Raw genomic sequence first — 16,231 nt, 5'->3', positions numbered from 1 at the left:
TTGACTTCACTGGGTGCAGACTGGATCCTTCAAGAGCTCGTCTGCTGCTGTGGAGAACAGAGTGAGCTGCAGAGGGTTTTCATGCTGATTCCATGCTGAAGCAGTGGAAGGACCAAAGGGTTTGGAAGAGAGAGGTTAAGGGAGGCGGCATCGTTTGGCTGGAGACGAGGTCAGCAGGCAGACCGGGCTGACTTTAGGAATGCCCGGTGCTGGCAACTAGGGGCCTCACCAGTAACTAGGGTGAGGTCATGGTTCATCCTTAATCTCATGCAGGGCCGGATTAACCTTTTGTGGGCCCGGCGCCAAACATATATGTGGACCCCATGGAGGCAATGGAGCATGGCGAGGGGCCAGCCAGAGGCAATGGGGCATGGCGTGGCAGGGGTGGCCCTGCTCCGCCCAATGCGAGGGCACTATTTACAAACCAGCAGTTGCCAGACGCACAGTGGCCTGCCCGACCCTGTGCTGGCAACAAGCCCCTTCCCCTCAGGGGCAGGCCTATGCCGCACCACACAGCCCCCCCCGCCCAACACTCCCCGACTCCCTGTGGCCAGAGGCCCCTTGGACCCACTATGCCTAGCGCCCGCCCAGACCCACCCACAAATGCACAGGACCCTGCACAACACCACCCCTGCCCACAGCCCCACGACAACTGCCCAGCACCCCCCACAGAACCCCCACTCCCTAGTGCCCCAACACACACAGATCCTCCCCACCGCTTCACAGCCCAGCAATCCCCCATACTCCCCACAGACCCACTCCCCCAAGCCCTGCCTCCTGGCCGCACTCACCAGCCCTCTGGGAGGCGACTGTGTCTCCCGGGCTGAGCCAGCAGTGCAGCCAGGGCTGGTCCCAGGGCTGGGAATCGCTCCGGCCCCTCGGGAGTGGCGCGATTAGCCAGGCCAGGGCCTGCCCGGCCGGGCTCCCTCAAGACGCACTTGCCAGGAGGGTCCCAGCCAAGCCCTCCACACTGTTCCCCCCCCCCCCCCACACACACACAGACACACACCTGGCCGAGACTGGCCAGTCTTCTGCACCAGTCCCAAGCGGCCCAGCTCTGGGGGGATAGGTGGGGGCCCACAGGTGGTGGGAAGCAGAGACTTCCCAGAGCCGGAGGTGCACTGGGGTCTGAGCAGGGGGGGTGGGGCCAGGGAGCAGAGAGGAGCCCTTGGCCGGCCAGCGGGCGGGCCGAGAGGAGCAAGTGGTGGGTGGGGGGAGCCAGCGGGGTCTCGGGGCACAGGGCAAGCAGAGCAGGCCGGGGCCCCTTCTGAGCATGGGCCCGGCTCCATGACGCCACTGGAGCCATTGTAAACCCAGCACTAATCCCGTGGGACAGTCCCGAGTGTCACAGATCTCTCCTCTGTTTGGCAAACGACCTCAGCCCTGCAGCATGCGCTCAGGACTCACTGAAGTCGATGGAATGACTCCCACTGGGGACGACGGGTGTTGAATCAGGGAAATCCACGGGCATTCCGGGGGGACGCTGCCTGATTGACTTTGTGCTGATGTGATTTTTACTTCTTGCTCCTTAGTCACTTCGCCAAGTGAGACTGAATGAGATTTTGCTGGATTACTCACGGGATGCTGCTCTCATAGCCATGTAAGTAACAGCAGCCTCCAGGGTGATCAGGGTCCATAATGTGCCTCTTATGTATTGTCTTCTCCAGCAAGTCAGTGTATTGACGGGCTGTTCTTGTTCTTGGATAGATTACTATGGAAACAGTCCCTTCAGTCTTTTTCCTTCTACATAATAACAACTAAGCAGACACTACCAGTCCATGTATGCCCACAAGTATACCCCCTTCTACGCAGCATTTGCAGAAAAGCCCACCGAAAAATACTAGTTTTCTACAGTGATGGCCTCATACACTATGAGCGATGTTATTATAGGAGGTAGGGCTCAGGATCATTACTGTAGCATAATGCAATATTTTTTCAATTTGTTTGTACAATAGTGCAGCAGTTTGGAGCAGACCTAATTGTGTAGATTGGATAATTGCTCCTCTGATGATATAATCTCCACCTAGAAGGCCAGGTTCTCTGCTGCTCCAGAAGAGGGGAAGGGGCCACAAAAAAGCTGGTTGCAGCTCCCTGATTCAGGTTGGCTCAATGCTGGAACCTGTCCTGGCATAATTTAGAGCAGCCTCAAGGTTGCTTTAAACTATACCAGTGGGTAGAATCCCATAAAAAGGCCAATCTCAGGCTCAGAATAGCTGGAATGCAACAGCACTCCAGTTGTATTGGCTTTGCCAAGGTGGTGTGTGGGAGTTGTGTAGGAGTGGGTTACATGTCACATGGCTGATGACTCCACATGGCGGGGGAATTCTCAACTGGGGAGGTCCATCTGCTTTCTGGCCCCTGTTTCACCTCCTGAGTGGTGCAAAAGGGCTGGATTTCACAACAAAATCTGGCCCATAAGGCCTATTGGGTGTAGATTTGGAGGCTACATTCATATGGCCATAAACAGGTGAGCAGGTGTCCCTGTGTCAGTGATGCCCAGTTAGATTTTGACTCTTGTGAGACTGTCATTCATTCAGAAATCTTTTCAACCCTCCAGACAGTGTTGGTCACAAATGTGACACAGGAAGCCGAGCCCCTCTCCTGTCAAGGCCAGCTGACTGAATTCACTTAACTTTCTTCTGGTCCTTGCCCTGATTGTAAGAGCTACACGTCACGAGCACTGAACTCCCCCCACAGCCTGTAGTCACAGGCCACCTAGTGACCAGTTGAGGAAACACAGCTCTTCATTTGTGAATGCTTGACATGACACAACCTATTCAGGGAACTGAATCTTAAACAGGGGCTGCCTATGGAAGCATCTGCAGCACAAGGACTGTTTATAGGGCGAGTCAAGTTTACCAGTTCTGCTCAGCTCCTCTGCTAGCAGAGATAGTACAAAGAAAGCAGAATTCAAAGTGAACAGGAATCAGTGTGGTGGACAGGACCCAGAAAGTTGGTGGCACGCAGTTGGTATGAGGTTTCAGAGTAGCAGCCATGTTAGTCTGTATTCGCGAAAAGACCAGGAGGACTTGTGGCACCTTAGAGACTAACCAATTTATTTGAGCATAAGCTTTCGTGAGCTACAGCTCACTTCATCGGATGCTGTAGCTCATGAAAGCTTATGCTCAAATAAATTGGTTAGTCTCTAAGGTGCCACAAGTCCTCCTGTTCTTTTCGTGTATGAGGTGGATCTATAATCTGCAAATCTACATGGACTCGTTACACAGGGAATAAAACTCTTCCAAGGCAAAAATAGATGCAAGGGTTTTCTCCTCCCCCCCTTTATACCTCTCTTGTTTTTGTTCTTCTCCTTTCCAGAACCTTGCCAATAGGCAGAAAGGGGCGATGCCCCAGCTCCCTCTATATGGCCTGGCTAGAAACCCTCTCGCAAGACCTGAGACCCCCAGTTATTCTGACCAGAGGAAACCAAGAAAATGTTCTGACGTTTTACTGCCAATAGAATGTGGTTGAATGCACGGTGGGTTGGGATGTGACTTTTTCAGGCCAGGTTTTGGCCTTGGAATGAACTCTTCCGGTTTTTCGGGTGCTAGTCACTGGTAAAAGCAAACTCTCCTGGTTTCAGCTGATGGCAACCATTGATAAAGGATTACTGATGGGAAATGACTAACACTGGTTTATACCACTCTGCTCTCCCCCTCCTGAAAACTGATCTCGCTGATCCTAGTCTTTGCATATCCCGGGAGCGCCTTAATACCACCACATGCCAAATGTTGTATGGGGGGAATAATGTGTTCCTGAGTTCTCTAATGCAAATTCCTGGGTGGGACCTATTGGGCAACAAAGAGGAGGCAGTAATGGGGGGAAAGTTAGAGGTTTTACGTGGGAGTTTTCAAAGCTGCCTAAAAGATTTGGATGCCCAAATGAACTGGGCTTCCAGTTCCCCCAGATATCATCTGGCCCATTTATTTCCCATTAATTTGCTGAAAACGACCCTGTGATTCCAATCAGAATGTGACTGCTGGCTGTTAGAAGCTGGGAAATTCATCAAAGATTCTAGCCCCAATTGTATAGTAGCTGTATACTCCTTTGTCAGTGAAGGAAAGAGGCTGGTGAGAGAAGAGAAAGGGGGTGAGGGAAAACTGGAAGAAAAATTAATAGGGACGGGTCTTGCCTTAGAATTTTGGGGAAGAAAAGGGAGACCCCACTGCATTACAATCCTGCACTGCAGCGTAGAGGTTTGTGCCAATGACCACGCATTGCTCCAGGATGTTCTGCTGCTGTGTCAGCACATATTGTGTCTCCTTTGTCCCTACAAAGGAAACTGCACTGTTAAAAATCTGAACTGTTCCATTCTCATGACACTCAGGAAGTCAGGTTTACCGACCCTTAGTAAAGCTGAGGAAACTGAGGCAGAGAGGTTAAGTGAGAGGCCCAAGGCCACACTGTGAGTCACTAGCAGAGCTAGGATTAGAACTCCGCACTCTGACTCCCAGCCATTCCCTCATTCCTGCTGGCCACACTGCCTCCCTCATTATTATAGCCATTTTACAGCTGGCGATGCTGAGAGAGGTGATGTGATCTACCAAAGGTCACACAACATGTCAGTGGCAGACTTCGGGTCTCCTGATCCCCAGGCCAGTTTTCTAATCAACCTTCTTCTAAGATACTGTCAGAGACAGATTTGGTTCAGAGTGAATGCTACGGGGAATGTGCTCACCATAGGGTTTGACAGTGATACTGCCATCCTCCCTGGTCGTGTTTGTTTCAATGACCTACCCTGACCCCAATCAAGCATTAGCGAGCGCACTTGTCTGCCTTCCTTAGACCCCCACAGAACACTGGCGGGGGGTACATGAAACACGCCGCCCTGCAGTCCTCTCTTCTATTAAAAACGGGTATTAAGCTCGCAAAACCCATAGGCCTGTCGGGTGAGGGAAAGTGGCTGCCCATGTGTGAAATGAGGGGGGAAATGAGTGGCCCACAGTGGCAACTGATGCTTATTGTCTTCTACCATTTCCTTCTGGAGTGACACCTTGGCATTGCCCTGAGCCTTAGCTCTGTCTGGTGACACTGCATCACCTGGTCTGGCTGTCAGCACCTCGGCCTAAGGCTGTGTGAAATTCCCTGTTCTTGCTCCCACTGGTTCAGTTCTGCCCGCAGCAGCATGGTGGGAGCAGTGGTGAAGACAGGGGTCCAGGGGTAACCCTGCTCAGGGCAAGGCAGCGTGATAGGATGCTTAAAACCCTGGCAGGTGCTGGTGCCTGTCCGCACTAGTGCTCCCATGTTTGAAACCACTGGTGAGACTGCTACCCGAGCGTCAGCAAAGCCTAGGTCACCCTGACCTTGGCATGGGTACCAGGCTCTGCTTTTCACAATGGCCATGGATTGTTTTCAGCCATGTGTGACGTGGGCAGCACAAATGGACTTCTCTCCAGTGCCGAGCCGGAGGCTGGTGTTTTTCCACCCAGTAAACTCTTCCATCATGGAGAAAAATCCCTCCCTCCCAGTACTTCAGAGACGTGAGTGACAGAGGCAGCCAGGCCAATTCATTTCTTGTCTTTGGGATGGTGAAAGGTGCTGGGCTGACCTGGAGACTGCAGTCCTGTCTTTCCTCAGAACAGGTAAAGCCTGGGCAGCAGCAATGGAGGCTTTCCACATGCTGGGTCTTAATTCGGACCAGCTGTCATGGTTCCATTTCCTTGGCCCTTTAAATCCTTGGCCTCACCTGCACATCCACCAATGTGATATATGCCATCATGTGCCAGCAATGCCCCTCTGCCATGTACATTGGTCAAACTGGACAGTCTCTACGTAAAAGAATAAATGGACACAAATCAGACGTCAAGAATTATAACATTCATAAACCAGTCGGAGAACACTTCAATCTCTCTGGTCACGCAATCACAGACATGAAGGTCGCTATCTTAAAACAAAAAAACTTCAAATCCAGACTCCAGCGAGAAACTGCTGAATTGGAATTCATTTGCAAATTGGATACTATTAATTTAGGCTTAAATAGAGACTGGGAGTGGCTAAGTCATTATGCAAGGTAGCCTATTTCCTCTTGTTTTTTCCTACCCCCCCCCAGATGTTCTGGTTTAACTTGGATTTAAACTTGGAGAGTGGTCAGTTTGGATGAGCTATTACCAGCAGGAGAGTGAGTTTGTGTGTGTATGGGGGTGGGGGGGTGAGAAAACCTGGATTTGTGCTGGAAATGGCCCACCTTGATTATCATGCACATTGTAGGGAGAGTGGTCACTTTGGATGAGCTATTACCAGCAGGATAGTGAGTTTGTGTGTGTGGTTTTTGGGAGGGGGGTGAGGGGGTGAGAGAACCTGGATTTGTGCAGGAAATGGCCCAACTTGATTATCATGCACATTGTGTAGAGAGTTGTCACTTTGGATGGGCTATCACCAGCAGGAGAGTGAATTTGTGTGTGGGGGGTGGAGGGTGAGAAAACCTGGATTTGTGCTGGAAATGGCCCAACTTGATGATCACTTTAGATAAGCTATTACCAGCAGGACAGTGGGGTGGGAGGAGGTATTGTTTCATATTCTCTGTGTGTATATAAAGTCTGCTGCAGTTTCCACGGTATGCATCCGATGAAGTGAGCTGTAGCTCACGAAAGCTCATGCTCAAATAAATTGGTTAGTCTCTAAGGTGCCACAAGTACTCCTTTTCTTTTTGCGAATACAGACTAACACGGCTGTTACTCTGAAATCTGCTGAGATTGTTATCCTTAAAGACCAGTTAGATTATGGAACAGCCTTTTCCACCACTGCATCAGAAAGCCAGAGGTAGGCAGGGCTTGATCCTGCCAGGTGCTGTGTGCTCTGGGGTGACCAGATGTCCCGATTTTTGGATCTTTTTCTTATATAGGCTCCTGTTACCCCCACCCCCCACCCCATCCCGATTTTTCACACTTGCTGTCTGGTCACCCTAGCCATCCAGCAAAGCACTGAAGCATGTTAACAGAGTGACTCCCATGCTTAAAGCCAAGCATGTGCTTTAGTGGTATGCTGGACCAGTGCCAGGGAGCTCAGCGTTGCATCAAAGGATGATGTGCTAAGTGCTAAGCAAAGTGCTATTTGCAGCGGATACATCTGCTAATGTGAGCACAGTCATTGAATCGGTTGCTAATTCTTCAGGAGAGAGGGAGGTTAGTGAGATGCCAGAGAGGATGGGCTGCTATGTTCAGCTTCCAGCCTGCCTGCTCCTCTTCAATGTCAGCCAACTATAATGTTGCTGGTCACGGGATCTGTTTTCAGGCCTCCCCTCCTCTTTAAACATCAGCCACCAGCAGGGCAGCTGGCCCCAGGCTCTATTTTGAGGCCCCAGTGATAAACTTCAGGTCCAGCAGTCAGGTGCAATGCTCTCTCCAAGTGCAACTGAAAGCACAAACTGCTCACGCCCTCTACAAATATTCCCACCCTCCCTTCCCAAGAACCCAATTCACAGTAGGACTAACGGCTGCCACAGGAGTCCTGGCTGTTTAAGTTCCTGGGACTTCCCCTCAAACCACTCCATCATCTGGTCTTTTTTTCTGATTGATGAAAGGTCACATGCACTTACCTATAGAGTTTATCTGTCGCAAACAATCCTTAGAGGATAAAAAGTCCCTTCAGCACACGAGGACAAACAAGGAGATCTATTTTCAAAATACATAGCAGATGTACAAGCATTTATATCCGGTGCATACCGCAGAAGACTCCAGTCAACATTAATATGCTCCCATCCTGTCCATTGTACATATAATGCATTGCAGCAGTGGAGAAATGCCAGCAGGTTTTGCATCTGTTGTTCTGGCAGGGTCTGGTGCCACTTTGAGTTGTGTCCCCTGGTCTGTGGGGAGCTTGCTTCCAATGATGAGCTTGGTGAGTCTGGGGCGTTGATTGAAGGCTAGAAGAGTGTTCTCTAGAACAGTCCTGCACCAATATCAACTTCCTGGACTCACGATCAGCTTCAGCAATGGAACATTACAAACAACCATGGACAAGAAACTCATGGATCACCACACCTACCTTCACAGATCCAGTAACCACCCCAAACACACCAAGAAATCTGTAATCTACAGCCAGGCATTCAGATAGCACAGAATATGCTCCAAGGAGAAATTCCAGGATACACACCTTAACACCACCTTTAGCGAACAAGGATGCTCCACCAGAGAAGTAGATCACATCATGGAACAGGTCACCCAAAGACCCCAAGAGAAACTACTTCAATATGGCCGGGGGGAGGAGAACCTCCGACCACACAGACCTCGTTGTCACCTGCCATATGGGGTATCATTAAACAATTACAACCCATCCTCAATGGGGACCACCAAATCTTTCCCAAACCCCCTCTTCTGGCCTTCAAACAGCCCCCCAACCTTGCCAAACTCATCATCAGACACAAGCTCCGCACAGACCAGGACCTAAGAACTTAAAGTAGTGCCCAGACCCTGCCATAGCAACAGATGCAAAACCTGCAGATGTCTCTCCACTGCTACAATGATCAACACCCTCCCACAACACACCTTTCACAATCTGTGGGTCCTCCTTCACATGCCTGTAACAACATGTGGTATACCTCATACAGTGCACTAAATGTCTCAACTCTGTGGGTGAAACCCAGGATAATCACTGTGTTCTCGAATGAACTCACACAGAAACACAATAAAAGACAAAACATTCTGTCACTTATGGGTGTACGCTTTTCACACAACAATCACTCCATATCTGACCTCTCAGTTCTCCTCCTTAGGAGAAACCTGCACAACACTGTCAAAAGAAAAGCCTGGGAACTTACATTCATAACTTTGCTAAACACTAAAAATCATGGTCTTTAATGAAGACAATGGATTTATGGCTGATTACAACAATCTGTAACCTACTAGCCCCCCTTTTTTGCCCTTGGACTGCAGGGGTGTTAACTGGCCACCTCCCGTTGAATGGTCTCTTACTATATACGTTAACTGCGCATGATAAACAATCTGTTCCACCTTGTATTTAGCTATGACACTCTGAGTGCCTTTCCCAGAACTGAAGAAGAGCTGTGTATTGCTCAAAAACTTGTCTCTTTCACCAAGAGAAGTTGGTCCAATAAAATATATGAACTCACCCACCTTGTCTCTCTAATATCCTGGGACTGGCATGGCTACAACAAGACTGCAAACCTTGATTCTGGCCTTTCCTCACTTTTGAGGGCTTGACTTTGCAACTTTAACCTTCCCTTAAGTGTGTGTGTGTGTGTGTGTGTGTGTGTGTGTGTAAATAATAATAAGTAAAATAAGGATAATGATTCTTCCATGCCTCCTGGGGTGCTTTGAGCCTGAATTGTTTACTGTTTGCCAAGTACTTTGAGATCCTTGGGTTGAAAGCCCTATGCAAGTGCAAAGTAATCTTAATATCTGTTGATGTTATAGGGCAGTCCTAATTCAGGCAATATCCCTTTGTCTTTAATTAGGTTTTTGCTGAATTACAATTGTCCGGTTGCACTGTACTTTTGAAAAGGGAACATCTTTTATTTCTAAGGGTTAGGATCTTGCATTAGCAGGAGTGTTGAAAGCAAGCTGATAATCTCACCCAAGGGACTTAATTCTGATGGGTTTTACACCAGTAAACACTTTTGACTTCAGTGATTTAATCTTGATTTACTCCAGTGTAAGTGAAATATAAGAATAAGGCCAAGGAATGCAGCTGTATCACAACAAGCCTGGATTTCTGATCCATAAAGGGCCTTGTATTTTTGAACATTGGAGTTAATTGTACATTAGGGCATTTTGATCACATGCTGGTCACCCCATGTTTGCTAAGTTCCTTCCAAGTATGCATTACCACAGGACAGAGATGAAGCTAAGTATAGAATAATTACCGACGATACATGTTCTTGCTTTAGCTTAAAGTGCTCAGGATCATCAGCCTCTGGGACTGGCACACACACGGCCAGATTTTCAGACGTGCCTACTCATTTTGGATCCCTCGATTCCTGGGAGCCCATCTTTCGACAGCTTGGGCTCGATATTCTGAGCAACTGAACACCCACAACCTGAGATGTCTCAAGATGGGCACCCAAAATCAGCGGCCACTTTTGAAAATGTTGGCCTCAGCCACTTTTTCACAGAGTCAAAGGACTAGTCCCTGTTCGCTCCTTTCCCCTACCTTGGCATCTGTTGAAGATGGGATAGAAAAGAGTTGAATGGAGAGTAGCTGCCTACAATTTTTGTGAGCACAGTACTTTCAAACCCTTCGGAGACTGCAGCCATATGCAGTAATATTCAAATAGATGCATTGGGCTTGCAGCCTGGGAAATGCCAATGCTCCAGGCATTAATGAGAATAACACTTTGCTCTTATGACAGGTTTCAGAGTAACAGCCGTGTTAGTCTGTATTCGCAAAAAGAAAAGGAGTACTTGTGGCACCTTAGAGACTAACCAATTTATTAGAGCATAAGCTTTCGTGAGCTACAACTCACTTCGTCGGATGCATATCGTGGAAACTGCAGCAGACTTTATATATACACAGAGAATATGAAACAATACCTCCTCCCACCTCACTGTCCTGCTGGTAATAGCTTATCTAAAGTGATCATCAGGTGGGCCATTTCCAGCACAAATCCAGGTTTTCTCACCCTCCACCCCCCCCCCCCCCACAAATTCACTCTCCTGCTGGTGATAGCCCATCCAAAGTGACAACTCTTTACACAATGTGCATGACAATCAAGTTGGGCCAAGTTGTGTAAAGAGTTGTCACTTTGGATGGGCTATCACCAGCAGGAGAGTGAATTTGTGTGGGGGGGTGGAGGGTGAGAAAACCTGGATTTGTGCTGGAAATGGCCCACCTGATGATCACTTTAGATAAGCTATTACCAGCAGGACAGTGAGGTGGGAGGAGGTATTGTTTCATATTCTCTGTGTATATATAAAGTCTGCTGCAGTTTCCACGATATGCATCTGATGAAGTGAGCTGTAGCTCACGAAAGCTTATGCTCTAATAAATTGGTTAGTCTCTAAGGTGCCACAAGTACTCCTTCACTTTGCTCTTACTTGGCACTTTATAACTTCAAAGAGCTTTACAGGTGTTAATTGATCTTTCATGGACACAGCATGGATCCTTTCATGGGCAAAACTCTACCTGACATTGACAACTGGACTGCTCCAAATGTCCTTATCATGCAGGACTTCATGGTGAGAGGCCCTTCCCCAGGTGCTTGGGGAGATGGAGGGCATGGGGAGCCTTTCCCCATCGCATACCCTATCCAAGAACTAATCACAGTCTCAGACCATCACAGACTCTCTCTGTGCACCTCTAGGAGCCCACGTTGTCCCAAGGGGGTAGGCAGTGATGAGGAAGAAGTGGGGCCATGGCTCTTCCCCGCCTCCTACACTGGATCACAGAGGAGACCAGCCATTCTGGGGGACCAGGCTGTTCTGCACAGTGGGAAGTGCAAGAAGAAATTGTGTCTGAATCCCTCCCCAAGCCCAGCACGGGGCAGTGCAGCTCCATATTGCCTCTCTACTCAGGCCAGTGCCCCGGTGGCGTGATCTAGCCCCTAAAGGAACTCTACAACCGATGTAAATCAGTTTCTCTGAGAATCCCTCCCTCCCATATCTTAGTTTTTTGGAACTTGTGGAAGCAGCAAAGAATTGGATCCAGGATTAATTTGTTTAAAATGTAACAGAATTATATAAAGTTCAAGTGCGTCATCCCCTTCACTCCGTGCCTGATCACAGCCTTTGAAAAATGCATTTGCCACCAAGGGAAGCAAACAATCAGTGGATGTGTGGACCTCCTCTCTCTAATCACAAGGCAGAAGAGCGTGCTTTGGAGACTGCAGGACCCACTGTGATAGAAAGCACAGATGTTTGAACAAACACCCTGCAGAATCAGGGACATCAAAGGAACCATACACCTGACTCACTAGCTGACTGAACAAGATGTCACTCTAACTCAGCTTCAAACTTCCTGGAGCTGACAGCTCTTTCTTTGGGCTCTGACTGATCCAGTAAAGACCCACAGTTCCATCTGCAGCTGGACATGGTGAGAACCATTCTGTTGGTTGTTCCTGCATGGTTTAGGAGTGCTGCCTTTTGGTGTGGTGTGAAAAAGGGAGAGCTGGTTTTTTTTATAGATATCTATTTAAAAAGAAGCTTAAAAAACACCAGCTGCCAGCCACAGCTTCTCCAAGGTCTAAATCATTGTGTGAAGGCTTGAATCCAACCCCTGGGATTCTTATATAGTGGAACTGGAAGGACATCTCTTTCCTAGCAGCACTGAGTTCTTCCTTGTGTCCTTTACCAGCCAGACATGTTTATGGCTTTCCCTGCCTTTGTCCTCTAGCCCTCTCTGATGCTTAGGCTGTGGCCTTTTCTACCATTGCCAGGTCAGGAGTCTGTATCATGCAAAAAGGCTAAAATGCCATTCTGCTGTTGTACACGTCCATATGATCTGGTTAGATTCAACTCTGGTTCCAAATTTACTTCTCGTTGTGGAGGTGGTCACAGGAATTCCGTAGCAAAGAAAGGGCTTAGTAATGCACCGCAGTATGAGAGCAGTTTTTGGGCTCTGGGAACAAACGGAAAGGTTTGGTTGCTATATTTAGTACTTTCCTGTTGACTTTGTGATCCAAGACATGATTATTTGGGCATGTAAGGGCACGGAGCATGCTCAGCTGCAGAGCATTCCCAAGGCATAGAGATCCAGGGGTTCTGCCACAACACTGCCGAATTGGACATGTGCTCAGTCCCTGTGGGACATATGCTGGGCATGCCTTTGTCATATGCTCTGAGTAACAATGGATTGGCTGTCCATATTACTTGCATGTTACTAGCCAACCGCATCTTCCTTACTCACACTTTTGCTGAGTCTGCTCGTGAACAGCTAGATCACACAGCCAACACCCCTGGGGGACTTTATTACAGAGATGGTCCGGAGCTGTGACGTTTGCATCCACAGCCATTCTTTTCCAAAGACAGAAAGGCTGCACTGGAGGCAGTCCTATGGAGAATGAGAGGATGTGTTACAAACTCAGAAGCTACCCAGAAGGAGAAGTGACACCCAGAAGGGGGAGGAAAGGCCAACAAGAGGAGCCTCTCTGCAAAGCAGAGCTAACTCAAGGAGGAAGAGGACAGAGTGAGAGGAGAGACACCAGGGCCAATTGGAAAAAGAATCACCATGGGGAGGTGACCTCCAAATCCCCAGAGGCGTTACCCTGGAGAAGAAGGAGAGCTCATGGGATGCTTGCAGTCCATATATAATAACAATATAGCCATACAGAATAAGAACCATAAAGAATAATATGCCAGCCCTGCTCCTTTCCTTCCCCCCACAGAAAATCCAGAGCTTCTAAACACAACAATACAGACTCTGTACTTGCCTTTAGGATGGAGTTATCCTATTATCCCTTGATCATCCTGTGCTGCATCTCCTGACCGGTGGCAAGGTGGAACAAAATGCAGAGTGAGAGACAGGGCTATTCTCTCATGCAGAGAGAACATCTGAGGGATCCCCAATATCCTACTCCCATGACTTGGCCAGGTCCTGACTCCCCTCTGCCCAAGAACCTGCCCAGAGAAAGGAAAAAACCGAATGGTGGGAGGTTTCAAATGACATTCCAAACTGTCCGAGAAACATCTAGGGCAGGAGCAGGGCAGGAGGAAGGTGGGATCTGGCCTCGGCAAGTGCTCAGCCCTCTGTCCCTCAAACTTATGTTCGAGTTTAATCTTGATTGCAGAAAAGGCATGGTGACTTCCATTGTTTGCGTAGTTCATGGGTCAGTGGAAAGCTGAACACAGTGTGGAGGAAATGACAGCCACTTATTGAAACCACACAGGAAAATTCTGACAATAAGCTTGGGACTAATCTCTTCAAATCCCAAAGACCCTACACTAGACACAGACACCCCACCCACAAGATCCACTCCTAACATTTGGATGGTCCTGTGTGCCAACGCCGCATTGTAAAAATCTTGCTTTGGGCCTTTACAAGGTGTGCCCCTTTAAATTCCTGATCATATTGGTCTCTCCTGCCAAGCCCTCTTCCACTTCCAGCTAGAAGGTAGGTGCTAGGGTTGCTCAGCCAGCTACACCAGGAACAAAACCAGAGCAACAGCTGGTTCTGCTAGAGTTTTACGGCCAAATCCTCAGCAGGCGGTAACTGTCCTAGCTCCATTGACTTCTATTTGCATCACCTGAGAATCAGGTTCTTGGGTTGCATCACTGCAGCATTTTCCTTCCTCCTTACTTCCCAGAAGAGGGCATGGAGTCCAACTACTGATCAGGACTGGAGAAGCCAAAACCTTCCTGCTTATGGGAGAGGCGGGCAGAAACTTATTAGCTGGTTGACAGGGGCAGGGTGACTAAAGAACAGCAGTTCTCCTCCAGCAGCTAAACTGATCCTGCTGCTTTGGTACCCCTGGATGGTGCTATGCAATGCAGGGCATCCATCTGCATCCTTTGTCTCTAGAAGCTACTCTGTTAAAGACTGATCAGCTGTGGATGAGTCATGGAACTGGGATGAGGCTCAACTGATTTCACATTTTATTTTCTCATTTTTTTCTGAGTGGGATAGTGCCCCAATGATAGAACCACCCCCATCCCTGGAACCTCGTAGAGGAGGGCAGTAGAGATTTAGGGCAGGGACTGTGTTTGTATGGTGCCTAGCACAATGGGATCCTGGGCCGTGACCGGGGCTGCTAGGCACTATTGTTATACAAATAATAAATAATCGTGTCATGGGTAACTGCACATGGCAATCCAGGATAAGACACTGCAGCTCACCTTGGCTTAGAACCAAAAATGACAAGCGTCCAAATGTATGCAGTGCTGTTGTAGCCATGTTGGTCCCAGGATATTAGAGAGGCAAAGTGGGTGAGGTAATAGCTTTTATTGGACCAACTTCAGTTGGTGAGAGAGACAAGCTTTCAAGCTTACACAGACTGGAAGAAGGGCTCTGGGTAAGCTTGCAGGCTCGTCTCTCTCACCAACAGAAGTTGGTCCAATAAAAGATATGACCTCACCCTCCTTGTCTCGCTAATCCCGCAAATGACACACACATGAGAGACAAGTGTACAGTACTGGCCATGAACCGATTGTGCCTCAGGGCAACAGTCGCCAGCTGCCAGAGAAAACTGAGCACCTAATGAAATGGGCAAAAAATAAATACTTTGTGCTTGGAAATAAAACTGATATCTTGCTTTATTTATTTTTTTAATCACACTACAGCCGTGATCCAGTTCATATTAATGGGAGTTTTACCATTGATGTCAAGGGAGGAAAGAGGGTTCAGAAGAAAATTTCAACTGGGGACAAAGAATGGGAAAGAGACTCTGCACTAAACAGCATCAGATCAGGGAGGTTCTTCTTGACTTTTAGGACTTAATGGCTTACCTTGAAAGTAAGATAAGAGCCAAGCAATTGTGCTTCAGGTATCTGCAAACTATGGATATGTCAGAATCTGTCAGAGAGCCAATGGGAACTGGACATCCCTGTTTCCAGGGAAACTGAGTCAAGATCCAGCGATCTGAGCCTCCTGGACTGAAGGGAGATGACACAGCAGACGATTGCCAGTTTATTGGTTGTTTGGGGTTTGTGGAGGGTATCAGGGAGGGTTAGATCAAGCAGTTCAATTCAATGAGACTTTATTGGGATGACAGGATACACATGTGTTGCTAAAGTGTAAGACCCTTTAGGTGTCTGTCAGGGGCAGGTATGTCCCAGCCAGTATGGGGTCACACACTGTTTGAGGGTCCATTTGTTATTACTGTCCATACCTGATCTGGTGTCAGGATGGTAAGTGGTGCAGTGCCATTTCTCCCCTGTCTTTCAGGGCCAGGAACAATTTTTCCTCAGTGCACTTTGCTGAGATGTCTTTTATAATTCCCCAAATTTGAGGAAATCTGTCTCTTGCAGTTGTCTTTGAGACATTGGCGCAGAAAGCATCTCTCTGTCTCAGTCTCAGTCCCGTTGCTTCTCTCTAGGGTTAGACTGTAGTGTAGACATACTCTGAGACTGTAAGGTCTTTCGGGTAGGGACTATCTCTTTGTTAAATGTTTGTACAGTGCCAAGCACCCGGGGGGTCTAGGCGCTAATGCAATACAAATATTAGAGAAGTATAACTGTAACTTACTCAGACATGGTGCTCTTCTCTTTCCTTACATTGTTTTTGTATGCGGTATAGTTGTATTTATGTCTGCCCCAGGATATGAGAGAGAGAAAGTGGGTGAGATAATACATTTTACTGAACCAACTTCTACTGGTTAGAGAGACAAGCTTTCGAGCCACACAGA

The 16,231-nt window shown here is 48.2% G+C and overlaps 1 protein-coding gene across 5 annotated transcripts in view; it reads left to right on the top strand.

Annotated features, from left to right (window-relative positions):
* SLC12A3 (solute carrier family 12 member 3) overlaps nt 1–3,624 on the top strand; it is a 36,212-nt gene extending 32,588 nt beyond the window's left edge. For all 5 annotated transcript variants that reach the window (XM_073307461.1, XM_073307460.1, XM_073307463.1 and 2 more), the window contains 2 exons: nt 1,533–1,600; nt 3,319–3,624. In XM_073307461.1, coding sequence (XP_073163562.1) covers nt 1,533–1,600; nt 3,319–3,460 — 210 coding nt within the window. In that variant the 3' untranslated portion in view covers nt 3,461–3,624. The remainder of the gene's footprint in view (nt 1–1,532; nt 1,601–3,318) is intronic.
* The last annotated feature ends 12,607 nt before the right edge of the window (nt 3,625–16,231 follow it).

This window comes from Lepidochelys kempii, chromosome 12 (genome assembly GCF_965140265.1).
Source record: "Lepidochelys kempii isolate rLepKem1 chromosome 12, rLepKem1.hap2, whole genome shotgun sequence".
In the NCBI taxonomy this organism is placed as follows: Eukaryota; Metazoa; Chordata; order Testudines; family Cheloniidae; genus Lepidochelys; species Lepidochelys kempii.
The sequence above is the reverse complement of the archived record's forward strand: the minus strand, read 5'-3'. Positions and strand labels throughout refer to the sequence as shown.